General features: G+C 35.6%; 2 protein-coding genes and 1 long non-coding RNA gene across 8 annotated transcripts in view; 2 read left to right on the plus strand and 1 right to left on the minus strand.

Annotated features, from left to right (window-relative positions):
- Window positions 1-12380, plus strand: part of LOC123519851 (origin recognition complex subunit 2-like) — a 12409-nt gene extending 29 nt beyond the window's left edge. Inside the window, exons 1-11 of the mRNA XM_045281431.1 lie at window positions 1-155; window positions 4101-4241; window positions 4542-4748; window positions 4969-5058; window positions 5557-5813; window positions 7729-7940; window positions 8438-8570; window positions 10111-10354; window positions 10732-10882; window positions 11233-11315; window positions 11522-12380. The exon at window positions 1-155 is cut by the window's left edge and continues 29 nt beyond it. Of these exons, the coding sequence (XP_045137366.1) occupies window positions 74-155; window positions 4101-4241; window positions 4542-4748; window positions 4969-5058; window positions 5557-5813; window positions 7729-7940; window positions 8438-8570; window positions 10111-10354; window positions 10732-10882; window positions 11233-11315; window positions 11522-11730 (1809 nt within the window). The 5' untranslated portion in view covers window positions 1-73 and the 3' untranslated portion in view covers window positions 11731-12380. The remainder of the gene's footprint in view (window positions 156-4100; window positions 4242-4541; window positions 4749-4968; window positions 5059-5556; window positions 5814-7728; window positions 7941-8437; window positions 8571-10110; window positions 10355-10731; window positions 10883-11232; window positions 11316-11521) is intronic.
- On the minus strand, window positions 4464-14560 carry LOC123519853. Of its 3 annotated transcripts, none has more exons than XR_006679114.1 (4): window positions 14426-14557; window positions 7807-7990; window positions 4951-5035; window positions 4464-4736 (listed from the first exon to the last, which is right to left on the minus strand). It is a non-coding gene; the product is annotated as an uncharacterized LOC123519853 (long non-coding RNA). The 3 variants fall into 3 exon arrangements; XR_006679113.1 differs by having other exon boundaries at window positions 4946-5035; XR_006679112.1 differs by lacking the exons at window positions 4951-5035; window positions 7807-7990 and having other exon boundaries at window positions 14426-14560.
- On the plus strand, window positions 13954-27211 carry LOC123519852 (mesoderm induction early response protein 1-like). Of its 4 annotated transcripts, none has more exons than XM_045281432.1 (9): window positions 13954-14177; window positions 17981-18160; window positions 18752-19006; window positions 19715-19841; window positions 21588-21820; window positions 22005-22100; window positions 22672-22848; window positions 23210-23337; window positions 23826-27211. In XM_045281432.1, exons 1-9 carry the CDS (start codon window positions 14169-14171, stop codon window positions 24322-24324), a joined length of 1704 nt encoding a protein of 567 aa, XP_045137367.1. In that variant the 5' UTR covers window positions 13954-14168; the 3' UTR covers window positions 24325-27211. The 4 variants fall into 4 exon arrangements, with proteins under 4 accessions (XP_045137367.1, XP_045137372.1, XP_045137371.1 ...); XM_045281437.1 differs by lacking the exon at window positions 13954-14177 and adding an exon at window positions 14218-14331; XM_045281436.1 differs by lacking the exon at window positions 13954-14177 and adding an exon at window positions 14400-14538.

A 27211-nucleotide genomic window follows, 5' to 3' on the forward strand; every position in this document is an offset into this window, starting at 1 on the left:
AAGGCGGCAGCTGAGGTTGTAAACAAATACACGGCAACGGAAGGACACAGCAACAAGAAGACACAGAAACAGCATGATGCGGGCTCGGTTACGTGTAAAGTTCCTTGACGATGCCAACGTGGAGAAAGTCAGAGATAAGGAGGAAGGAGTTGTAGGTACGTTAGCGTGTGACTAGAACTGTAAAGAAAAAGAAGTTTGGCTGTGTAAAGGGAAATGATAAGTTCCTTCTTACTGTCGATGGATTTGCACCCACATCTTAGTAAGAGACATGCATGAGGTTGAGGAATGTAATAATGGCTTTTATAAAGCTTTTCATACTGTTTCCAATTCAATATTAATCGACAAACTTAAACTACTCGGTGTCAGTGGGCTCATACTAAACTGGACTACTGACTTTCTACATGACAGGACAATGAGTTTCAATTGCCGGTTCAGCTTGTTAAGTGTAAGTCAGTTTTCAGTGGAGTACCTCAGGGCTCTGTCCTGGTCCCATTGCTTTTCCTAGTATATGTTAATCACCTGCCCTCTTCCATCATTAACAAATGTAAATTCTTTGCAGATGACTTGAAGCTATACTTGAATATTAGGTATGATTCCTGTTCTAACATGGCAATGGATATAACTGCCAGAAAGACATAGACACCATTTGTGCAATACCCAGTTCTTGGGGTCTTGAGATGAATCCGGAGAAACGTGTAGTTCTTAAGTTTCAGCGTGGCTGAGTAGCCTAGAATTACCTGGCTCTTTTACAGTCCTGTATTATGTACTCATCTGATTTGAAATTTGCTGAAACCCACAAGGACCTGGGTGTTATAACTGATAATTCTCTCCATTTCCATCAGCACATCAGTTCCATAGTCAACACGGCTGCTGCAGTCTCTTTAAATCTCCTCAAAACTACTCTGTGTAGATCCCCCAACTTTATGTTGACCATGTATAAATCTCATATCCGACCTTTATTTGAGTTCAGCTCTCCCCCTTTGGAATACTGGTTATGTATCAGACCTTCATCTTCTAGAATCAGTTCAAAGGAGAGGGACAAAGCAGATTGAGGGGATGTCTGAGTTATGATACAGTGAACGACTTGCTGCTTTGGACTTATATTCTGTTCAAGGATATCATTAAATGTTGGGCAATATTTCACCATAAGTCTTGTATCCATCCTGAGGACTTAATTGTGTTGGTCACAGTTGTTGGCACCCGGGACAGAGGTTCAAACTGGCTCACTTGCACTCTTCTCTTGAATGCTGGAAACGTTTCTTCAGTTTGAGGTGTGTTAATGTGTGGAACTCATTACCTGACAGTTTTGTTGCTTTGAAGACTGTGGATGCCTTTAAGAGAGCTCTACATGTCACACTTGGTCTTTTGTTGTTCAAATTTGTTGAATAATGTCACCCATGGCAGATTGCACTACTACTTGCTATATAGGGTATACAACTCACTCCATACATTACAGTAATACCCACTTATAATTGAAATGTAAAGGGACTGGTATGCCTGCAGAGTTTGGCTGCCCCACTTTGCATATCCATTCTCCCCTCTTTGGCTCTGTACCTCACAGAGAGTGGCCTACCATGTGAGAGCATACCAATTTCGAGAATATAAGGTAATGCCTGTGATCTGCATGAATACTCCTCAATTCATGATGTGAAGTCTGAGGCCTGGGCAGAATGTAGGGGAGAATGAATTATATACCTGGTTGGAATGCTGATTTGCTGCTCACTCATTTGTAATTTGTTGCTTTGAGGGAAATGCTTCAATGTTTTCTGCTTGATATTTCATGTTTCTTTTCAAATTGTTTTTATTCTAGAAACGTTGATTATTTTTAAGTTTCTATAGAAAAGGATATATTTATTTGAAAAAGATTTAGATACTGAGTAGAAAAGAATCAAACATTTCCAGAAAAAGCCACAGCCAAGTTCGACATGGGATGTGTTGGTTGGTTACAAGGCCACAACTCCCTGGCTTACATTGCATGTCTGTCTGTTGCTTTGAATATGAAACCACAACAGAGAAGGAGACAATTTAAAAAAAAATCTCCATTTGATTAGGAACTCAAAACTTATATATATACAGTGGAGACTCAATACTCGAACGTCTAAATAGTCGATCTTTTCAATAGTTGAACGTAAAAGTTTGACTTAATACTCGAAAAAATACCTATTAGTAGAATGTCTGTCCACGTGGCTGTAAATAAAAAAGGCCTCATCCTTCCCACCGCCCCACACGCCCCACCAGTTCACTGCAGCCAGCTGATCCTTCGCTGTCGTAAGAATAACATTGTCCTTCGCTTTCATCCTTCCTGCCGCCCCACTGATCCACTTCAGCCAGTTGATCCTTCGCTGTTGTAAGAATAACAATGTCCTGCACTTTTCTCTGGATTTTTTTTTTTTTTTTTTTTTATACATTTAGAAGCTTACAATGGCACCGAAGAGGCTTGTTACTGGTGAGAATAAGCCTACAAGAAAGAATGTAGTGACAGCCATCGAAAGGAAAAAGATTATTGATGAATACGAGAAAAAAGGAAGAATAACCGATCGTGTAGCTGAATACTGTATGGCTAAATCTACAGTAGCCACAATACTGAAGAAGACAGAGCTCATTAAAAGAGGTGATGTGGCTATTGGTGTGAAAAAGGCAATTTAAGCGACCTGCGGCAGTGGAAGAAATGGAAAAACTGTTGATTAGATAAACCAAAAGCAGATTGCTGGTGATTCTTTGTCAGAGGGCATAATTTGTGCGAAGGCTAGGCTGCTGCATCGTGATCTTATTTCTGATACTACATCTGACGCCAATGATGATTTTAAAAGCAAGAAAAGGGTGGTTTGTGAATTTCAAGAAAAGAACTGGAATTCATTGTGTTGTGACACATGGCGAGCATGCAAGTGCTGACAGAGTTTGCCGCTGAGTAATTTGTGCCTGAATTTAAGAAATTTTGTGGATAAGGAGTGCTTAAGCCCACAACAGATCTTTAATTGTGATGAAACTGCCCTGTTTTGCAAACAAAAAAACTACCAAACATGATCTATATAACAAAGGAAGAGAAGTGTTTGGCAGGACACAAGCCTATGAAAGACAGGCCAACCCTGCTTCTGTGGTCCAACGCTAGTGGCAACTGCAAAATTAAACCGCTGCTTTTTTCTAAACTTGGGTTTGGCAATGGCTGGAACGAATTACCTGATTTATAGGTATCAATAGTTGAACTTTTTAATACTCGAATGGCCATATGGAATGAACTAAGTTCGAGTATTGAGTCTCCACTGTATATACATGACTCTTAAGTAAGCATTTAATATGTACATATACAATTTTGTTTTTGAGGCATGTTATAGTCTTCAGTTTCATTTGTAGAGACTTCTCTCACAAACAATAACAACTGCTGTCACAAAAAGTTATCACATAAAAAGGTAGTTACTTCTTGAATCTATAATTAGTAAGACATAATAAATAGGAAACAGGACTTCATAGTAATCAAACCAGAAAACTAAAGGTCATTAAATTCATATTATATGTTCTGTTCTTTGAGAATTGCAAGTGTAGTAGCCATAACCTTAATGAGTGGGATGTTACCAAATGTACATCCGTGATCTTGAATGTACAATTCTTGTTTATTTGTGGGTATTTGTAATTTAATGAACTCATTTAATCCACACAATAGGATTATAAAGAGTGAGAATAAAAGCCTAAGAAATATAAGAAAATATAATTCTGCATATCCAATTTGATATTGTGAGCTCTGAGGAGGGAAAAAGCAAAGAATTAAAATTGTATGGTAGCCACACTTTCATTCATGGCATGGGAATAACATTTTTATCAGAAAATTGGTTATTTTTCTCATTTTACAGACTAGATGAAAAGAATATAGGGAAAAAGTGCAGTCTAACCTGATGAAGCCCAGCGCTACTGGTTAATATGATGTCCATTACTTGCCAATCCAGACACATTTAGTACCAGTCTGCATTCTGTTATTGGAAGGAATGAGTGTTATCTTTTATATTATCTCTGTGTCTGTTTCATCATGTATTGCTTATTGAATGATCATGTAATTTTTTTTATTGATATCTATTGTCATTATCATAATACCAAACTTCATCCCTTAGTTAGAGTTGTAGCACCACTGTCCCAGCGTAACTGTGGAAGGACACAGAACTCATGCAATGGCTTCAGTCATGATGGTGCAGAATTACCTACGGTGCAAGAGACGGATGAATACAACCAGGAGGTTTTCTTTAAGCCAACAGGTTTGCCATGATACATATAATAGGTATATTTCTAGTTTTATGTATTTATTCACTTATGTATTTATGTATCATAATGAAAGCTCCATGCATTTGACTTAGGGCTTTTAAAATTCCACACAGTAAAAATATTGTAAAGTGAATTGCAATATCTTAAGATTCTACTGAATATAACCATTAATTGTTGTGAATTTATGATAAAAATAGGAAAAATCATAAACTTTGTTATCATTATTATTTTTTATTATTATTCCTTATTTGTTTATTTACATATTTATTTATTTATTTTTATTTATTTTCTAGAATTGTTGGGGAATGAAGAAAATCACATTAGAACAGCCACTGTGTTTGGATTTCACACTCCAAAGAAAAGACTGAGCATGTTGGAGAAAGCTGAGTCTGCTACCAAGACAGGCAACTCTCCAGGGACACCTCACACCCCTCACTCAACCCACAGAAGTCTTCCGGGTACGCCAAGGACACCCAAGACACCAAATTCTGCCAGAAAAAGTATGTAATTATTTTTTTCTGTCAAAAGGAGTCAAATAAGGTTATGTAATGCCTTAATTTTTTACTATTGAAAGAATACAATGTTGGTACAAAATCTAGTGCAATATTTTCTTTGCCAAATATCCATTTATCAAAGAATGGGTACATATATGACATAGAAGCTTCCTTATGATGACACAGCTCAAACGGTAACACACAATACTTCTATGTATATTTCCAGGCGCTTTGAGAACCCCCAAAAGTGCAAGAAGACTGTCTGTGGCACCAGATGCTCAAACTCCTTACACCTTCAGGAAAAGAGTAAAGAATCGTAAGTATGTATGTTTGCTAACCGTCCATGCTTTCTGTGCTATTGGTAGGCTTTATCAGTGTTTCTGTTACTAGCTAGGAAGACATGACCTTTTTAAATTTGAATCTGTATTTATTCTAAGCTTGCAAAGGACTCATCAAGGTGAGTGTCTTGCCTCTTTGTTATTTGATACAATATACATCCCTATCTCATTCCTAGTCTTATCATAAAAGTTTCATATTAAACTATCCTTACATTCATGCACTTAGCACTCTCTCTCTCTCTCTCTCTCTCTCTCTCTCTCTCTCTCTCTCTCTCTCTCTCTCCAATTTTTACATTTTTGTTTAATTCCATGGGTTATAAAGAGTAGAAAGTAAAAACTCATTGAGATTTTAACATTACATCTTTGTTTTTTTATTTGATAATCACTCTTTTTAAATAACTGCCTTTTAATATAAAAAGTATCACAAAGATAAGTTTATTGCTAGATTTTATTATTGTAAATTGTGGCGTTTATAGGTATTACACAGATGGTGTGTGAGGAAACTGGGCTGTCTTCTGATGAGGATTCGGATTACAAAATCACTTCCAGTGAAAGTGAATCTGATGTAGATGACAGTGAAACTGAAGATATCGAGTTTGGAGACATTTCTGTTCAAACTCCTGGCAAAACTCCAAAGAGGTTGCCACACCTAGCACTCAGGGCCAAACCTGGCACTCCTAAGACCCCGTCCAGGACACCAAGAAGAGCAACCAAAATAAAGGATGTTAATGTGGTATGTGTTCATATACACTTGATAAAAGTTGTATCTTATTCACATACATATTTCTTCTATCCCTTACTCTCTTATATATATATATATATATATATATATATATATATATATATATATATATATATATATATATATATATATATATATATATATATATATATATATATATATATATATATATATATATATATATATATATATATATATATATATATATATATATATATATATATATATATATATATATATATATATATATATATATATATATATATATATATATATATATATATATATACTGTATATGTATGTATATGTCTTATAGATGATGTTAAAGGCATAAGCAACTTCAGCATTATTAAGTTTATGCTGTGTCTTTTCTATTTGTCTAATTAATTGTTTCTCTTGAACAGTTCTGTGTTGAGGGTGGCATGCGCGTTACGGTGACAGGTCGCATAGGTTTTCTTTTTTTGTTGGCAATATCTGTAAATCTTGTATTTGTAAGTTCATAACTGTTTTTTCTTGTGCCATGTGTAACAATTCCAGGAATAGGAGGCGGCGTGGGTCTCTCTCACAATCGATAACAGTAGTGTTTTCTTCTAGGTGTTTCCTTGTAGCACTGGTTTTATGTGCTGCGGTGTAGTGTTTTTTTATCATTCCATTCTGTAGGTGGCTGGTGAGTCTCCTTGACAAGGTTGTCCATGTCATCCTAATATAAGTTTGAGATCCACAGTCCTCAATTTTGCAGGTGTCTTTGTAGATGACATGGTCTTCTTGTAGGGCTACAAACACAAGATTTACAGATATTGCCAATACAAAAAAGAAAACCTATGCGACCTGTCACCGCAACGAGCACGCCACCCTCAACACAGGACCAGCCAATCACATCACTGCCTCCACTGCACCAGACCACGCAGTGAGCCAACCAATTTTTGTGTCAAATCACAGCTACCTTCTACCTGATCCATTCACAGGATATATAAGTTGCACCATCCAAACTTTTGACACATTCTGCCTGAAGATGTTCCCTGAAGATGAATGAAACATTGCTACAAACTACTTTGGATAGCTCATCGGGGCTCTTACTGTTCAAGAGAAACAATTGATAAGGCAAATAGAAAAGATACAGCAAAAACTTAATAATGCTAAAGTTACTTATACCTTTAACATCCTCTGTAAGACAGAAAATTTACTCCCTGGCTACACTAGCATATGTATATATGTTTGTTTTTTATGACCAAGACACAAAATTTTAGATTTAGATTTCCAGTAGTTATAATTACATTTGATGGTGATCAGAAAATTGTGAAATTTATAATGTAAAATACGTACAGTAATGATCATATAAAAATGTCCAACACATATTATAATTAAACTAATAAGGTATTTACCTTTTAAGCAAAAATGACTATCTCATGTTGAATCTTTGTCTTACCTAATTGCCTTTACCAGTTAGACAGTTTGTGTAAAGTGTCTTTTATATCACATTAAGGAAGTTTTTAATGCCATTATTTTAATCCTTTCTACATATTACATTAAGTAATCCAGATCACATACATGTTACCATTTCTTTTATACAGCATTTGCTTATAACATTCAGTCCAACAGATGAAAGGGTGGAAGCTTTCTTAATGGCAGCAGTAGGCCTTCTTAATGCAGAGTAACCATCTTAAGGAAAGGACTACCATAAAACTGTTCTAAGAACTTTGCTCTTTTAGTAGTTCTTCAATGTAGTGGTTGTGTTTTCAAATATATATTTTTTTATTTTATTATTTTTCATGATTTATTTGTTAATGCTTTACTTCTTACATCTTCCAGATTTATATAAATCATGTCTAGTCAACTTTATATATTATCTCCAATAAGATATTTATCATACTATTTCTCAAAAGTATTTTTTTCTCTCATTAATAAGGTTATGAATTCAGAGGATTACTTCATTGCTAATGGAAATTCAAAGAAGATAACCACATCAGACCACACACTGAGTCACCTCAAGACCTCAGGTTTGTCAGCAGACACCTTACAGGCTGCACTGGCAGAACTGGCTCCTGCTCATCCTGAGGAAAGACAGGCACTGGTACAAGAACATGTTGCCTCCTTCCCACGATGGATGACTTTCTTATGGTCAGTTGTTTATGGATTTTCTGTAGCATTCAGGCAATGTTCAGTCAGATCTGAGAAGTAGATATAAAGAGGGAACTTCTCTCTTAGGGACTAAAAGAGTATAATCTGTGTGAGATGTAAAAGGGGTTGACAGGATAGTGAATAGTATGATGAGGCTGCTTTAGTCTGTGTTCATCCTAAAGAGAATAAGTACAGGACATGAGATCAAAGAATTGTGACATTTTTCGTGCCACAGATAACTTGAATACAGTAATAGTAGAAGAGTCAAATGATGTAGCATATTTAGTTCATTTTTCTAAAAGTTTGGAAGAAGGATTATGAGATGAAACCTTTCAAGGGGAGAAATTACATCATGAGAATACAGGCTTTTCTGATGGAAGCAAAGACAATAGAACTAAAAATAAGATACATTGTGATATAATTTGATATTGTAATTAATATTTATTCAAAGTATGAAAATTGTTTATTACATTATTATTTTCCCTACTCGTTTTCAGTGAGGGTTTCAGCCTGTTTCTGTATGGCCTTGGAAGTAAGAAGCAGCTTGTATCCATGTTTCAAGAGGAATACTTAACTGATTATGACCACATAGTAGTGAATGGATTCTTCCCATCACTTTCTCTAAAAAGTGTAAGAGTTAAAGAGTACAATGCTGGTTTATATAAGTAGGCATAATGTAAATTTTTCTAAAGCTCAAAAAGCAATTCAGAAGTTCATGAAAGGAAAAGAAACTGATTAATTTTATACACATTTCATGTGTAATTTTTTATTTGGCATTTTCACAATTTAGTAATTCAACTATCCCAAAGCCTGTGTTTTTATGACTACTTTGTTAAGTGAACTTTAGCTGATAATTGAATAGTACTGACAGTTTATATGATATTTTACACTTGTATGAAAGTATATCATATCATTAAGTGCAATACATTACAGTAGAAAAGGTTTGAAATAAACTCATCATCAGCACAGAGGATTGTCTTTCTTAATGCCTTCCCTTTGTGCTGCTTTCTTCTTGATTATGTGTGCATCTATACATCAGGTCTACATTTTTCCGTAAAGGGGAATAGCTGAGATAAGGAAGCTGCACATAAACACTTACAATTGCACTTACATTCACACTGACTAGGAATGGGTCATTTATTGGTACATTAACCCTTAAGAGGTCAACCACGTACATGTACGTGGAGTCTTTGCTTACTATCTGTGGTCAATCACGCAAGCACGTCGCCTTTCTCGGTTTCCATGCTTTTGAAATTCCCTCCAGCTTCAAGATTTATATTCTTTGAAGTGTCTAGCATATATCAGCACAGTTTCCCGCCATTCTGACATGGATTAGTCATCTCCCTCCCCCCACCCCTCCCTACCGCCTTAGCGTGACTCCAAAAAAACGGAGCGACATTTGGTATTACTGTCATGAATGTGATGTAGCTCTATGCATTGAGCCTTGTTTTGAAGAATATCACACCCTGCTGCAATACTAAAAGCTTAGATACTGAAAGAAAAAATAATAAACAATATTTTGTGGTAAACTGAGCAAATTATTTTTTACATTATATTTACAGTATTTACAAATATTTTTTTTTGTATTTTTCATTTCATAAAACATGGGTTAATTTATGAATATGTAACCATTATACACATATCTCGTAGGAGAAAAATATCGATAAAACGATTAAAAAAAAGTCTCATTCAGAAGTTGTACGTCTGGCAGCATCACTAAGCGAGGTAAATTCAAAGCTCCAGGTGGACATTAAAAAATGGCAATTTCGAACTTTAACTCTTATTTTTACTTTTCTATGCCCATTTTGAGTTTTATGGAATAAAAAAAGAAAGTGGAATTTTTGGTGACCTGGATGAGTATTCAGAGGTAAATCAGTGCTGACCTCTTACGGGTTAAGAGCAGCTGATGGGAGTTGGTTAGTTCTGTGGAATAGATTAGTAAAATTTTGAACAACTATTTTTTCACCGGTCTTCATTCTGGAAAACATGCTGGAAATGCCGCTTAACTACTATATGCCATCTATTAAAATCCTTCACAATAATGTTTCGACTTCCCTGGCCTAAAACCTCGCAGGATTTGTGGACATAAAACTGTCCCTCTGTGCATGCACCTTGCATAGTAAAGTAATGTTGCTGATGATTTTGTTAATGATCATTTTTTTTGTTTCAGATTTTGAATAGCATCACAGAAGACATTCTGGGTAACTGTAGTGGCTTTCGTGGTGTCCCAGAGCAATTAGAGTACATCAAGTGTGTATATTCAAGAGCTACAGCTGATCCACTTTTTATTATTGTCCACAACTTGGATGGTCCAATGCTTCGTGCAGCCAAGACTCAATCTGTGCTGGCAAACCTGGCTGCCCTCACAAGCATTCACCTTGTGGCTTCATTTGACAACATTAATGCTCCGCTAAGTAATGTTGTTCTATCTTTTGATATGTTTTAGTTACTAATTACAACCATGATGACATTCTTTTGTCATTAAAGAACATTACAGATATTTCTTGTATTTGTTTATTGGTTTCGGTTGTAATAAGTAATAGTATGGAATGAAAAGTCAGAGGGCTGATATACCTTCTTGTTAAGTTTAGTTTATATATTCATTTTGTAAAATATTACATTTCTTGTTTCTTGGATGTTATCTTTAATTTTTGGTGGTAAGAAAAGTTTGCTTGAAAGAAAGTATGTACTGGATTTGTGATATGGAGAAGTGAAATTTTTACCTTTCTTTAACTTATTATACATCTTTTTATTATCAATGTTGTTTTTTTATACTGTACTTTTTTTTCAGTGTTAGACAGTATAAAGATGAGACATTACAATGCGTTATGGATTGATGCCACCACTCTGGACCACTACTCAGAAGAGACCTCATTTGAAAATTCATTGCTTCTACAACAGTCTGCATCACTGACTCTATCATCTCTTATTCATGTCTTCAAGTGTGTACATTTTTTTTTAGTTTTGCACACTTTAAAGTAATTTATGTAAAGGCTGTTTTATATTATCTTTTCTTTGCCTTGGAAGATATGTATGACCTTTCAAAATGTATTACAAGCAAAAAATACACTTTACTGAAGATGAATAGTACACTTCAAAAATTGAGCATAAGAACATCAATATATAAAACAAATAGCAACCTAATTCTCTCTCTCTCTCTCTCTCTCTCTCTCTCTCTCTCTCTCTCTCTCTCTCTCTCTCTCTCTCTCTCTCTCTCTCTCTCTCTCTCTCTCTCTCTCTCTCTCTCTCTCTCTCTCTCTCTCTCTCTCTCTCTCTCTCTCTCCTTTTACAGATCTTTAACTCCAAATGGCAAAGGAATATTTCTACTGTTGGCCAAGTATCAAATTGACCAGAAAGATAATTCTTCATATATGGGTTCGTATATCTATTTATCACCTACCTCTAAAGTCTCATCAGTCAATCACTGTGTTTTGTCTGCTTGTACAGTGTGTAACATGAGTTTTCGTGGATATTTCTGGAGATTATTCTGAGTGGAAAATGTTTTACTCACATTTTCATTTTAAGGCTTCACCTATATGTATATTTTAAGTTAATATAAAGAATTTTTCTCCCATCTATAGGTATGTCCTTTGTGGATTTGAGGCAGCGCTGTTGGGAGAAGTTCCTGGTCAATTCAGACTTAAGTCTACGTGCTCAACTGACTGAATTCAAGGATCACAAACTTATCCGCTTTAAGAAAGGGACAGATGGTGCTGAAACAATTATAATTCCTCTCGATGAAATAAAGTTGAAGGATTTTATTGAACAACAAGAACTCAGTGAAGTGTAATGGCTCAAAATAATTGGAGATGAATCTAAAGCCAATGATGCTTTCATAAATGTAGACTAAATGGATATCAGAGAAGCAGACATTGTGGATTTCACTGATCTACCTGAACCCTTGTCATCTTCAGTAAACCAAATGTGTAATTTGTATAAATTTAAGTACTTAATTTGTACAATTGAACATCGAAGTTGGAGCTATGTAAAACAAGTATACCACCAATTAATGGGAACTGATGATGTAATACTTTAGTCTGGAGATAATACAAGAGAGAACTTGAAAACTTCTTAACTGCCTAACTAATCTATTGTTTTTATGTAATGATTCACAGAAATGCATTGTGTATGTGCATGTTAGGATAGCAGCCAAGATATGAGAAAAAATGTTGATATGATGGAGATGGAAATACCAAGCACCACAAGAGTAAATGTACCAATGGCTAGATTATAGCAGGTGCTTCTGCTTTAATTATTGGTGAGAAGTTAGTTAATTAATTATCATGTGATCTTGGTTAGCCTGGCTTAATTAATGAACCAGGACAGTTGTAGAGCCATAGAGTTGGTGAGCATGTAATGGTCTTTTATAACTATTTGAAATAACTTTTTTCAGTTCATCTCGTATTATGTTTATCATTAATAAATATTTGTATTTTGTTATAAAGTTCTTTTACTTGAAATATTTTTAGATAGGATGTTGAGTATATGAGGAATGGTATGCTTAGCAGAAAGGAAACAAAATTATGTTTTAGTCAAATACCTCCAAAAAAATCAAGTGAACAGTTTTACATATTTGTGTTGTTGGAGTTGTTTTTGTTTTGTGAAACCAGTATTGAAGGGAAAGATACTTGAATAAATAGATAGTTTAGTAATGAAGAAAGTCACAAGGAAAAAATTAATACACTGTCATCCTTATATCATCTAATGTGACTTGATAATACTCTAGTTCTGTCCCAACATCACAACATATTTCATGGTGACATTTCAGATAGTGAAACTTTCATCTACAGCATTATTATCCAGTTTCTGTAAGGGATTGCTGTTTTAATGAGTCTCCTCCATCTAGATCCTGCCACTTCAAAGTCCATGCTCTTCTCTGTACTGTCTGCCATAGTACAGTCATTCTATCTTGTCTTGGGTCATCCTCTCTTCCTCATGCCACCTGCCTCTATGTCCATTAGTGTGTGCCTTTCACAACTCGCTACCTCTCTCCTCATAACATGACTAGACCATCTCTGCAACACTTCCTCCACCTTCTTACTCACATATTACTTGTACCTCTTATGACTATATTCTGAATTCTTTCATTACAAGTCAGTGTCACTCAGCTCATCCACCTCAGCACATTTTAATTTCTGGCACTTCAATGTTTTTTCTTCTTCATTGGCACTACTGTTCTATAAACTTTCCTTTTTAACTAAATTTGCATTCTTTCGGTGAAATTAGCACCATATACATATAATAATATAATAATAATAGTAATAATAATTATTATTTCTCTCTCTCTCTGCTATTATTATTTTTTTTTAATTTTATCTATTCATTACTGTTATTGTTTTTATTATTATTATTATTATTATTATTATTATTATTATTATTATTATTATATTGCTCGAGGGGGGAGGATGTGTAGTTACGTACATTAGTAGTCAATCCAGGAGCATACGTAGAAAAGCAAGCTATATGTTATAATCAATAATGAAATATTTAGTTTCGAAGTTACTTCAGATAAGCTCTTGATGACACATGTTCTACGTGACTGAGAGCACCCGTCCACCATCACCCAAACGGCAAACACAACGTTATCACAGAGTGCGATCGTGCTGTTCAGTACGTTACTTACTTTCAGGCATTCTTTTGCACACTTACCACAAGCTTGTGTGTGATGAGGGTACCAACGTTTATCAAGCGCAAATGCAGATGTTTCGTAATCATGGGTAGTAGATATTCATCACGTGTATGTAAACTGACAGCATACGTGACTTAAAAGGATTTTACTGTAAAGCTTTATTTTTATCAAGGAGTTATATGAAAGGCAATGACACTTGATTAAAAGGTTAATTTTGCTTGATAGCATAGGCACCTCTTCCTGGCAATGATCTCCATGAGTTAAATGTTTTTTTATTATAAATTACATTGCATTCGTGTTAATATCATTATATTACTGAAATCGAATTCATCTTCGTTTGAAAATACAAAAAAAAAACATAAAATAACTCATGAAGAAGTATGCCAGTACTAAGACCTACGAATTATAACACGTCAATATCAATGGTCACATATCAAAGGTAGAAATTGAATGTCCCGCCATGTGTTTGGCGCCCCTGCTATCATTGGAGGGGAGATGGCCAGTAAGAAGGGAGGACTTAGACACGGGTGATGGCGGGCCAATGGCAGGCCGCCTCACACGTGCCGTAGCCTTCCGGCGTCCCCCCGACAGAAACCAACATGGCGGAGGTGAAGTTTGATCAATTCTTGTTGATATAGTTATATTAGGGTGATTGTGTTCAGTGCACGTGTGTATTAGGTGGTGGAATAACACTTTAGTCCCTGTTGAAGTCGGCGAGGGTGGTGACTGGGCGGCGAGGGTTGGGACGAGGTGGAGGGAGGTGTGAGTATAGCTTTGTTTACACTCCGAGGTGGGGGGGAAGGGGCGGTGCGGCGCGCTTGGAACAGACTCACTGAATAATGATAGTTATACACACCAGGAAGGATTCAACGCTCAACCAGCGGGTGCACGAACCACACAGCGACCCTTCAGCGAGGACGAGGAAGACTGGGCGGCACGAGGGGCGGTGACTGTTATTAGGTGTCCGAGGTGGGCCGTGAGTGACACCTGGATTGGGCCGTCTTGTCCTAATTTACCTTATCTCGTTCTGGTGTGATAATAGGAGGGCGTGGAAGCAAGGAAGCTCATGTGCGGGTGTTGGCCATCAGGAGAGGCAGCAGGGAGCGCCGAGAGTCGCCCGGGAGTCACGGGTTGGAGTGTTGATAACGTGCGGGGTAATTATTGAGGTGCGTGGAGGCGCGACTTTTTTATTCGTGCGTCCTGGGAGCGACGATGTGTCCTTGCATGTTCCTCGTGATGAGGAGTGCCTTGGGCTTGTGATCCGTGGTGCATGTCTGGTTGGTGGCGTGGACGAGTTATATATGTGGTGGTTTCAAGCTTAGGCCTAACTTTTAACTTACTTTAATGACTTCGGATTTTTAGTCTTGTTGACTTTTTATTGCGATAATTTGTTAGGCTTATCAGTTTCTTTGATTTAATGTTTAGAAGCAAATTTCATGCTTTATTATTTTTTTTCCACCTCCAGTTGATCAATTTTGGCTTGTATATTGCACCATGTTTATATAATTAGTTTTCCTGTCTATTACCTTTGGTTATGTACAGTGACCATGGATAGGTAACATATGTAGCTAGTTTACCAAATTAGTGACTGATATTCAGCTTTTTGACAAACCAAACATATCAGTGGATTTTCCTTACCAGTGAAAAATTTTTTGAAACTTGATCTTGTCAAAAAAAAAAAAAAAAAGCAATTGTTAGTTTCACCCAACCAACAATTTTCTGATGTGGTTTATGTATTTCTATTTCTAATGAGACAGTGAATTGATTGATCTATATATTTTCTGTTGCAAATGAAGAGTTTTAAAGTTAATACTGTATTCAACTTCAGCCTACTTCTCATCCCCAACAATTTTGGGGGACCTGTAGGAAATTGGCATTTTGGGTGAGCTAGTATTAGATCAAGATTATAATGTTGGGTTCTGTTAGTAACCCTTGTGGGGTGGGGACTTTGCCCTGCCCCTCCAACCCCACTAGCAGGTTATAATGTTGGGTTAGGTTAGGTTCTTTATTGCCATTGTCGCTCCAATACCGCACATTGTAGCAACCACTGCTGCCACCATCATCAAAGGAGTAATTTATGTATTTTAAGAAATTTTTTTGTGATTTTGTTGATTTCCGACATCTACTGCAATGTACTGTACATTATTTACTTAATGCTCCACCATCCAAAACCCTGATTTCCCACAGGTCTCCCAAGATCATTTGGGATGAGCTGTAGGCATAAGTTGAAAAGTTATAGCTTGAAAACTATCCGTTTGTAACAGTAATTATATAGAACGTCAAATTCACTACGTCTCACCGGGGGCATAAGCCATGTTAGAAAAATTGTTAGGAGAAACTATAAATTGATCAAAAGGGGTATTTGTAGAACTTCAACCTTTACATCCATTTTTGTCTCGTTTTTCTCAGTGGTCATCCTGTAGCCTGACTTGAAAGACATTTTTATGGCAAGGGAAGTTAATATAAAGAATATATAACTCCTCTACCACTGTCACTTTCCCCCATCCACCTGCAGAAAAAGTTCCTTGCCAATATGGGAGGAAAAACTAAAAAATGAAAACAATAAGAATAATATATACTGGAAATTTCACACATTCGTGTAATGCTATCTCCCTTGCTGGAGGAAAAAAATGGGTGTGGTAATGTAAATCTTTGCTTATCCAGCAGTTAGTGAAATTTTATTGCGGTTATGCTGCTGTCCTATCTTTGAAAATTTGATGGAAATAATGAGTTAATCTGAAGACAGAGTTGACCATGAGAGGCCTTTGCTAATGATTAAGTCTTCCAAGATTCACAGTAAATTAGTCAAGACAAGAATGATCAATTTTCAATTTGTATATTTGTATATTTTCATTGTCCTGTCACAATGTAACGTCATTTAGATAGGTTTTTGAAATTTTGTTTACCATACTGAAACACTTCCCTTTTTCTCTGCTCTTTCTAAGAATTATCTTTTTAGTATCATGTAGTTTGGCCTTATTTTTTTTTATGTCATGAAATGATCTTACAAATCACCACTTCCACCATTGTAGTGCTTTCTTTTGCAACATCATGGAAACAGAATCTGAGGATAGATTGATTAGGTAATCATTAAGGCCTATCTCTTAGGAGGCAGTAGAGACCTGTCGAAACAATAATTACTCCCATAACTGGTTCAGGGGGTGCTGTGAACATATTAAGCCAGCTGTGACCTCACTGGTGTGAGGCACCTCTGTGCCTCACAACACAAGGGGGCAGTCACAGCCTACCCTCTAAAGCCTACTCTCTTTCTTCACACAAAACTACACATACATTCTTCATACAAAATTTAAAATAAGAAAAAGATGCCTTTTCCATCCTTTGGAGTCCCGCTTCTAATTACCTTCCGTTTAATTTGTTTCAAGATTGGCACCTCAGTGGGCTTTCTCTCTCTCTCTCTCTCTCTCTCTCTCTCTCTCTCTCTCTCTCTCTCTCTCTCTCTCTCTCTCTCTCTCTCTTGAATTTTTGTTGCCCTTGGCCAGTTTTCCCTCTAAATGAAAAAAAAAAAAAATAAATAAATAAAAAAGGATACACTGTCACCGTAGTGTCAGAAACAGTTGTAGGTACCTTTGGTCCTATGAAGATTAATATAAAACTGTGGTTTTATGCAGTACACTTATTTTTCTTATTTATTTTTTTCTCATTGACAAGAAGTTTGAGAACCTGGTATGAAAGTTATAGGGGTGGAAAAGAAGACTTATTTACCACCTAATACTGCTGAAGGGATTTCACCCCTCTTAGCTTTTCCTTGGTTGGCTCCTTCTTTGCTGTAGAAAATATATGATGGACTAAATGAAACCTGTGCAAAGATGATAGAATGATAATGATTATGAAATATTTAACAAATCCTATAAGTCAATGAAAGTTGATTGAAATAAAGAGATTCTTTTGTGGTGACATTCCAGATGATGATCTTTATTGGTAATGAAACATTTACAACTAAAAGATAACTTGCTATGTTGAATAATCAAACTCTAGACGTGCTTAACTGTTGCTCACTTGGTGAGTACTAGCGAGAAGGTGCTTTATATATAAAAAAAAACTTAATTACTTATTATCAAAGACAATTTGACTAGCATGGTGCAAGCTTACTCATGTAATACCATGATGTGATGGACCAGAAGGAGTAGATAGAAAAACCTGTGAATTAATATAAATAATCCAAAATGGCTTTAAGAATGTATGGTGCTGATTGAAGCTTTATCCCTGCTACCTTCCGGATGGTTGTTTACTTTATAGATAAATAGGTAATTCCTTATGCAGACTTATGATATCATGCCAAGAAGACACATGATTGAGATAGTTTTGCCTGTTTTGTTTGTTATGTGGTGAAAGTTTTCCATTGAGCTATTGACTGAGAATTTTAATGTTTTTTCTGTTCTTAATTTTACAGCAAAAGGAGAGTGCAGGGACAACTGGCAGTGAGAGTGACACAGGTGATTTGGCAGATGGAGAGTTTGAACCCACAGCGGAAATGCTCGTCGATGATTATGATGATGAGCGAACATTAGATGAGGAAGAGGATATGGAGGAAGGCCCTGACCGGGAAGAGGAGATTGACAATTTAGAGAAGGTTTGTTCATCATATTGTATAAGAACCACCATCTGTTGATTGAACTTTAGTAAGATATAAAAAAATTTTTTTTAATATTTTTGCAATGTTATTTGTTTTATCTGGAGGTGAAATTGAAAACTTCCTCCACAACAAGAAGGGAGAGAAAGTTTATATCAATCACATACTTATGTATAATAATATGTTTGTTGTTTACTGTTTGAAATTGAAGTCAAGACATCAAGTACAATATGACAGTGTAGTTGCTCTGAGCCATTTTCTTCAGTAGACTTATCTACTTTGTCTGGTTTTCACTTCTTAAGTTAAGTTCTTCAATGGCTTTTCCACTCATCTTTTTAACATACAGTTCCTTACTCATTATGTATATGCAGAGCAAAATATTTCACTCCTACTCATTCTAGGTATATATATATGCTTAGTGAGATGTTTCAAATCTTGCATCATTAAATTCTTTTGTTGAGCCAATAAGAATCAATATATTATCTTTTAGGTATGGATTTTATATTAGACAACATGCAATTTATATCTGATTCTTTGGTGCACAAGTGACCATTTTTTAAAGTTTCCTTTGTCAAACCTTTGTTGTAACAGGAACAAGATATGCCTATTGCTGAGTTATTAGCCATGTACGGCGGCTACCCACCAGGGGAGGGAGAAGGGGAGGCAGAAGACCAGGCCAATGGTGAGGGAGAAGCAAATCAAGTGGAAAACGAAAATGAGAACAGTAATGAGGCTGTAATAGAAAATGAGGGTGAAGGTGAAAATGAGGTTGAGGAACAAGAAGAGCCAGAAGTTATATCTTCAAGATCTTCTACTTCAGAAGAAAATGTAAATAATCATGAAAAGGTAGGTTGGATGATCCTTAATTTGAGTAATGTAGACCTGATTGATAATTTTATGTAGATATAATATTTGTTTTCATTATATAACTTTGTACTTATGAACAAAAACTGGAAATATAAGCTCAAACTCATGAAGATTTATTCCTCTGTTTTCCTTTGATTATCTGTTTATATATCAGTCTTGTTTTATAAATCATCGTAGCATGTAAAAGAATTTTCAAGTTGTCAGGTATTTTTTAATAATTAGTATATATCAACAGATTTTATTGAAGTTGGTTTTTCAATTTATTTGTCTGTTCACATTGCATGCTTGTTCCAGAGAGATGGTGAACAGCTGCAATAGAAGTAGTATTTTAATCCTTCCTTTGTGTGCTCTAATTCTTTGATTTTTATCAGTTGAATATCCACTCCCATGTTAGATCATTTTTAACAAAGTTTTTTTTGTCATTCTTTCAACATTGGAATGTGAAAGCCCTGTTAATTTGTTCAGTATTCATAAAACAGATGGTCTTAAATAATCAGATATGGCTTTTGTCTTAAATAATCAGATATGGCTTTTATTGCTTAGCCAACAATTTGCCAACATTTGCTTATCAACTGAAGTCATTTGCATGCCAGTCTTGCATCTACATTCCTCTTATTACCATCAGTGTTGAAAGTGATGTAATTGGATTATGTTCTGCACCAACTGAGATTTGTCTTTCTCTTGCAGGAAATAAAACCAGAAGTAAAACCTGAAAGGAAAAGAAGAGAAAAGCCTTCAGAATTAGCCCAGCTCTATACAGATATGGATACCAATGGTGATACCCAAACGTCAACCTCATCTCGATCACTTAGATGTAAGTATTCAGCTAATTATGACTGGATATTCTTCCTTGCATGATTGATTTACATTAGTGTTTGTCATTCTTTATTACAGGTTTCCCTTGTTTTACAATTGTGTTATGTTCCTGAAAACAAGATTGAATAACGAAACAATCAAATAGCAAACTTAAGGTTCAATAGGATTTAACTTGTATCGAGAGTTGTTGAGAGATAGAGAACACATTTCCATTCCACTTAAAGAGGTAGTATTATAGTCTCTCTCTCTCTCTCTCTCTCTCTCTCTCTCTCTCTCTCTCTCTCTCTCTCTCTCTCTCTCTCTCTCCAGTGGTTTTCCCCTTTAGGCCTATATTACTGGCAAGGAGAGAAAAATGAGCTTCAGTTAAGTTAGCAGGCGCCACTCGGCAGTGAGTCTGGTCATCAGTCCAATGCCTTAAGAGTCTCCATTTCCTCTTTTATTGGCTCCCTCTTCCTCGTTAGCGTCTTTGTCATTAATGTAGAAGCTGTCTCACCTGGTTTTATCACACTTGCTGCTTGTTTGGTGATGTTGGGGATGGTGGATTGGGGCAACTGCAGGGTTCTAGTGATGAAATTGCCTCCATAGCTCCCTCATGGCACTTAACAATTTCAAGCTTTTTCTTCAAAGATAAGCTTTTCATTGGTCTTTTGTCCTTAAATGCACCAGCACTAGGAGTTGCAGATTGCTTGGAAGACATCATGCTTTTATCACTCATAATATACAACAAAGAATGTGAATTTTAGCAAAACAGACACTGGCAACTGAACACAGTTTAAAGACTGATATTGAACTTGATGGTGATGCTACAGGTGGCTCGAGATCATTCCAGATCTTTGGACTGGTAGCTCCAAAGACAAGCAAATAAATAGAGCAATATCCTGTTCATTGATTATCTCTACTTCTAACGGTAATGAGTTTGATGGGTGGTGGCTTTGGCGTGGGTGATGATGCGTTTGTTTGCATGCTGGTTATCTGTTGATGATTGGATACACAATCCGGACAACGGAAAATGAGCGAGTGAACATAATTCATAACATTAGGAAAATGAAAATATCGAATAATGAGGCATCGAGACTGCTGTGATGCAGTGATACTATGCATGCATAGGATCTGTTGAGTAGTCTGTTGCACAGGTTCAAACCCTTGCCTTAATCCAAGATTAGGAAGAACATCTATTTATGATAACAGTTCTCAAATGCCAGAACCAAAGTTTTCCACTAGAATACAGTCTTAGCCCTGATTCACCAGGCAAACTTTGAAAAAAAAAAAAATGAATGATATAGATGTGTTTAATAATTCAAGAGGGTCTAGTAACAAACTTGTGTCAGTGTTGAAAATTCATACATGTTTTGTGTCCATTAGAAATACAACTCAAGGCTTGTAACTTTCCTTACAGAAATCCAGAAAACTTATGTCTATGTTTGCAGTCAGATTATTTAATATAGAAAATGAATTAATATAATTAAATTCAAATGGAAATAGCATATTTTCTTAACACAGCAAAGCAGGCACTTTTATCTTTTCTTCTTTGACTCATTGGATGTCACACATGCTAACTGTGCATAGGTGAAGCTGTGTATTCTTTCCTTATTAAATGGCTATGTTTTTCATATTAATGTTTCTCCTCCTATGTTGTCATGCATCATTGACATATTCCATTTGCTTATCAACTGCAGTTATGTGCATGCCAGATTGCAAGTTTAGTGAATTTTGTCATGTAAGAGCTTTGCTGTCTTTTTTGCAGGTCACAAGCCTCTAGGAATTTTATCCACTGGAAGCTCTAGACAACAAAGTGAAGATGAAGAGGAAGAAGAAGGTGAATATTCAGGTGAAGAAGAAGATTGGCATAAAACTATTATGATTGGTTCATCTTACCAAGCACAAGTTCCTGAAGGCTTGCAAGCTTATGGTGCAACACCACCGTATGAAAATGAAGACAAACTCTTATGGGAACCTGGGAAACTAAGTCCTAAGCAGGTAATATATTGTGAACATGAAAGGCATGTATGGAACAATGTTTATTAAAATGATGTGGTCTTGGAATAGAATATAGTGCAAAGATTTTGCTTTTCAGAATTATTATAATCACTCACAGTATCATTGTTTGTGAAATTTTATATTATTATGAATGTCCTTCATAGTAGCCTCTACTTCATTGCAGGTTGAGGAATACCTACGAGCCCTCAGTCATCCTCCCCCAGGCTCACAAGGTGTTGCTGCCATTCCCCTTGGAAAGCACGTCCGGGATGATGAGCAAGTAAGTGGAGAAAGATCTGGTATGCTGTTTATATTGAAATTACGCAAATAATTCCTAATTTACTTTTGATATATCACTCTCCTTTATGTATACAGTGGTACCTTGATATATGTTCTTAATTCATTGCAGATCCTCCAGATCCTTGGACTTATAAAAAAGAAAATAAAAATAAATAAATAAATAAATAAAGGGAAAATGATTAATCTGTTCCCATGTAAAAGAAAAATCATATTATTGGCATATACAGTACATTGACGATGTGGTAAAGAAAATGCAGAGTAGGCCTTTACAGTAAAAGGCATATCAATCTACCACTCTTGAATGTGCAAAAGATCTGAAGTTCATAGAGTGAATTGTTTGGCTAAGGCAAAGTGAGGAATATATGCCTGTGCCATATTCAAGGGGTTTGTTTTTTTAAGCATTCCCAGAAGTGTTAGGTCCCACATCAGGAAAGTACTTTTATAGAATTTACAAGTTGATGAGAATTTGCACAGATGATAAGGAATATAAGTTTTAACCTCAAAAGAATTTAACTTAAACCTGATTTTATTGTATGCTCATTTTTCAACAGGCTTTATACTTGCTGCTCCAGTGTGGATATAATGTTGATGAAGCTTTACGAAGGCACCGCATGAATCCTACCCCATTGGCCTCAACGATGACTCTCTGGTCTGAGGAAGAGTGTAGAAATTTTGAAAATGGCTTAAAAACTTATGGAAAAGATTTTCATCTAATCCAACAAAATAAAGTATGTAAATGGCTTTACAAATTCTCTCTCTCTCTCTCTCTCTCTCTCTCTCTCTCTCTCTCTCTCTCTCTCTCTCTCTCTCTCTCTCTCAGATTGGTATATTGATTTCAGTTATTATGAACTACACAGTTTATTTTTAGTGTGATAACTAATTCATATTTGGCTGAATTGCTGTTCATTTTAAGGAAAAAACTTGATAGTATTTTGTTCCTGTATGTAGAGAGCTAGTACCTAACAATCTTGTTTTAAGTATCTGTGGTAGATTTTATCACCAAGAGGTAATATTATTATTGTGTCCTTGAAATTTGGTGATTATTATTAATTTTGTTTTTTGTTTTATGAGTTTCTTTTCTTTTACCAGGTTCGGACGAGATCAGTGGGTGAATTAGTACAGTTTTATTACCTCTGGAAGAAAACTGAACGGCACGATCTCTTTGCAACTAAAACGAGAATTGAAAAGAAGAAGTACATTGTTCATCCTGGCACTACGTAAGTTTCATTTTGTTGGAACCACCTTTCCAGTTCTATACACAAGCCTTAAAAGAGGGTAGAGAAATGAACTATTGAAAAGCTTCATTTTCCTTGGAGTATTAATGGCATGATTATTGCCAAAGTATTACTAAGATATGCAAGTATGGATATCATTCTGCTTGATATTTATAGTTGTCAGTCATGATTTTGTTCTATGCAATATGTGGTTCACATTATTTACTGTGTCCATCACTTCTTTGCAAATTTGGAATATTCATTTGTCATAATTTATAACTTTTGCATTTGAAATTAAAAGATTTAATCTATTTTTTTAGACTCAATCTAATTGTTTTCATTTTGCTTCTTTCTTAATTAGTCTGTTTATTCTTTTACATAGAAAATATGTGTAGGAAATGCTGTAAATAGTTTATATTTTATAATCTTAAGGATTACGACAGTGACACAGCTTTATATGTGAGTGTAGTGATTATTTGTGGGTGTTGCAGTGACTACATGGACCGGTTCCTAGATGAGGGAGAGGGAGTCGGAGGTCCATCATCCTGGCGTGACAATCGCTCTTCCTCACCAAGTCTCCATGCGCTACTGTATGGGCGGCCACCTCCAGGAAATAGTGCAGGAGGTGCTGGAGGTGTGGTCGAAAGGTCATCCACACCGACGTCCGTTGCTCAACCTGCCCAGCCAACTCCTGCCACAGAAAGCACTGGAAACAGTGTCAACAGAGACAGTGAGGCACATGGTACTTATACAGGACTAAATCAAATGGAAGACTTAGCCCGCCATTTAGATCCTGATTCTATTGAGTCCTTGGCTAAGATGACAACCTCTACAAACACTTCTGTGTCAATAGCCAGGACTGGAAAAAGAAACAGTAGTCCTCATCCTATGGATGTAGATATTTCTATATCACGTTCCTCAGTACTAAGTCCCCAGACAGTTGGTGTAGAAACCAAAAGTGTAGCCATGGCTGAAACTGTGGCACAGTGAAATATGTACTCTTATTTGCCTTTTCTAATGTGTGTGAGAAGTGTTGAGGTTGTGAAAAGTGCAAATATTGGTTACCGGGGATGCTGACCACGTAACCAAGAGGACTACAAATTTGCCTTCTATATCTAATTATCAATAGACACTTGCTTGGAAGTTCTGTGAATTTCTTAAAGCGCGCTAAGAAGTTCTGTGAATTTCGAATAGCATGTGTGACACTTTGGATTCCTGTGAACTAAGCTAAGGAGTGTGAAAACCCTTGAACCACTGTGTCAAATATTATTGGTATTTGTTAAGAAAATGAGTGTTATATATATACAAGGAAAATATAAACTGTGATTTACACAGATAAATTATCTAAATATTTAAGTAAATGATATGCAGTGACACATACCCTAGACACTTACAGTGACACTATTATGACGAGTGTGGGTTGCAAAGAAATGTATATTAAGTAACAATATTTAAGAATTTTGATATTTTTATTTGAAATTGTGGATCCCTATTGGAAAATTAGGTAATTAAGAAAATAAGTTATTTAAAATAACAACTGCCTCTTAATGATGTGATTATTTTTTTTGTTCAATTGATTCCCTTATTATTATTATTATTATTATTATCATTATTATTGCTGTTATTTTTATTACATTTATTTATTATTATTTTTTATGAGTACTTTCATGGCCTGTGAGACTGGTACATCTTGGCCTTACTTTTCATCTTATACTATCACTTGATAAAGTACATCTTAATCTTAAAGAAAAAAAATAATAATTTGTATGTTCATTCACATTCGGAAGGATGTGGATTTGTAATAATTGCACAGTTTCCCTCTGTAATACCTGAGAGCACAAGATAGGTACTGTTGTTCCTTTACTATTGTGTCACCTAAAGATTTTATATCCATGAACAATGCCAATGATATGCTCCTCTCTCTCTCTCTCTCTCTCTCTCTCTCTCTCTCTCTCTCTCTCTCTCTCTCTCTCTCTCTCTCTCTCTCTCTGAAGTTATGATAAGTATTTTTACTTCAGATTTACAGTCAGTAAATTTTCAGATATTAAGAAAAGTTTGGCATAGATAATTGAAACACTTGAGCTATTTAGAATAGTATCATAACATTAACATTCATTATGAAAGAACCCAATGTGTATCCACTTGTCTGTATTTCTGACACTATACCTTCCAGGAACTCCCTCCAATGGGTGGCTATGAAAAAGTTCACTGCTCTGCCATTCTGGACAATACACATCCTGATTGTTGCTCTCTTTGTTATTTAAAAAAAATTATTATGTTTTCCACATCCTTAGAGTTTGGTGCAATAAATCGTGGAATGATGTGGTCAAATGGGACATGAGAGATATAAACATGAACAGGGAGGTTGTTCGGAATTTTTGCAGCTTTTAAAAGTCACAATTTAATGAAAAAGGCAGACACGTGAAAGTATGTATAAATCTTTTGAAATAATGACTCTCTCTCTCTCTCTCTCTCTCTCTCTCTCTCTCTCTCTCTCTCTCTCTCTCTCAGAATTGTTACTTACTTTTGTCACCTTTTTATTTTAGGAAACTTTTCAGATTTAGATTTTTCATGTTATCCGTACATCCATTTCACTATTTCTACCACATATCATTAATTATTTCTTATTGTCATGCTGTTATTGCGTAGCTAACCAAATTGTCTGGATTGGAAGATTTAACTCACTTGTTTTCATTCCACACATTAAAGGCAAATGTGAGATAAGCATGAAAGATATATGACCAAGGCTTTGTGACAATCCAACTAATTATACACCAGTCTAGTATCTCCATAACTGGAATAGCCACTACAAAACGATAGAAACGCACATGCGCACGCACACACACACACACACACACACACACACACACACACACACACACACACACACACACACACACACACACACATCTGTAATTGTGACTACATAGGGAGTAGAGGGGATGAAGGTACCAAATGTTTCATAGGATCATTATTGAGCTTCATGCACCATACTGTAATGATGTGTTTGCTTGAGATGTTGTTTCTTTCAATGAACAACAAAACAATATATTTTTATTCTATTTATTCTTCAGATACACCAAAATGTGTTGCAAGGGAATGTTTCTTTATTATTTTTTATTTACCTTTTATTGTCCAAGTGCTCTCTGAAGCCTTCTTTCCTGCATTCTAATGTTTTCAGAATAATCACATTCACTGTCCTGTGCTTCTTCAGTGTGATACTATATTTTATTGGACTATCATCTCATTTATGCATTTTTTTTTCTCCCCTGACAATTTGTTTCATATATTTTTTATCTGTCATGTTGATATCTTATAATTCACTGCTACTGCCATAACTTTATTTGAACAGTACCTGGATCATCCATTAATATCAAGATTACTGCTATTCTCTTAAAAAATGAGGTGGCTGTTACTGTAGAAGAGCTGATGCCACAGACATAATATTAATGTTACTTATTATGTGCATTATATCTTCATAATTGTGTTAACAATGTATTAGTAGAAATTGAACTGAAAGTCTTGCTGAGACAGCATATGTCTGTGATGAAAAAGTCAATGCATTGTAGATATTTTATTTACATTTTTTCTTTGTCTCTTTTCCATACATCTCATTGAGGCTACTGCTTGAAAATTCACTAAAATACTATGAGAAAAAGGTTTTGATTTTGAACAATTATGATTTTATTAGATGAACAACAGTAAGTTATGGTCCACTAAATGGAATTGAATATTCAGTAGCTTGTAGGATTATGAAGGCAACTTAACTTCACAATCCTACAAGTTCATTAAGCAATATTCCAAATTGACCATCAGAAGATTTATAGATATTTACATCCCCTACAAAATATAGAGGAATAAAATGCTATTACTTTAC

This window comes from Portunus trituberculatus, chromosome 46 (genome assembly GCF_017591435.1).
Source record: "Portunus trituberculatus isolate SZX2019 chromosome 46, ASM1759143v1, whole genome shotgun sequence".
Lineage (NCBI taxonomy): Eukaryota > Metazoa > Arthropoda > Malacostraca > Decapoda > Portunidae > Portunus > Portunus trituberculatus.

What these genes read in the sequence shown, in the direction of transcription:
- LOC123519852 (XM_045281432.1), top strand. An exon ending in ACGTCCGGGATGATGAGCAA is followed by an intron (nt 22,101 to 22,671) that starts GTAAGTGGAGAA and finishes ATTTTTCAACAG; the next exon opens with GCTTTATACTTGCTGCTCCA. An exon ending in ATCTAATCCAACAAAATAAA is followed by an intron (nt 22,849 to 23,209) that starts GTATGTAAATGG and finishes TTCTTTTACCAG; the next exon opens with GTTCGGACGAGATCAGTGGG.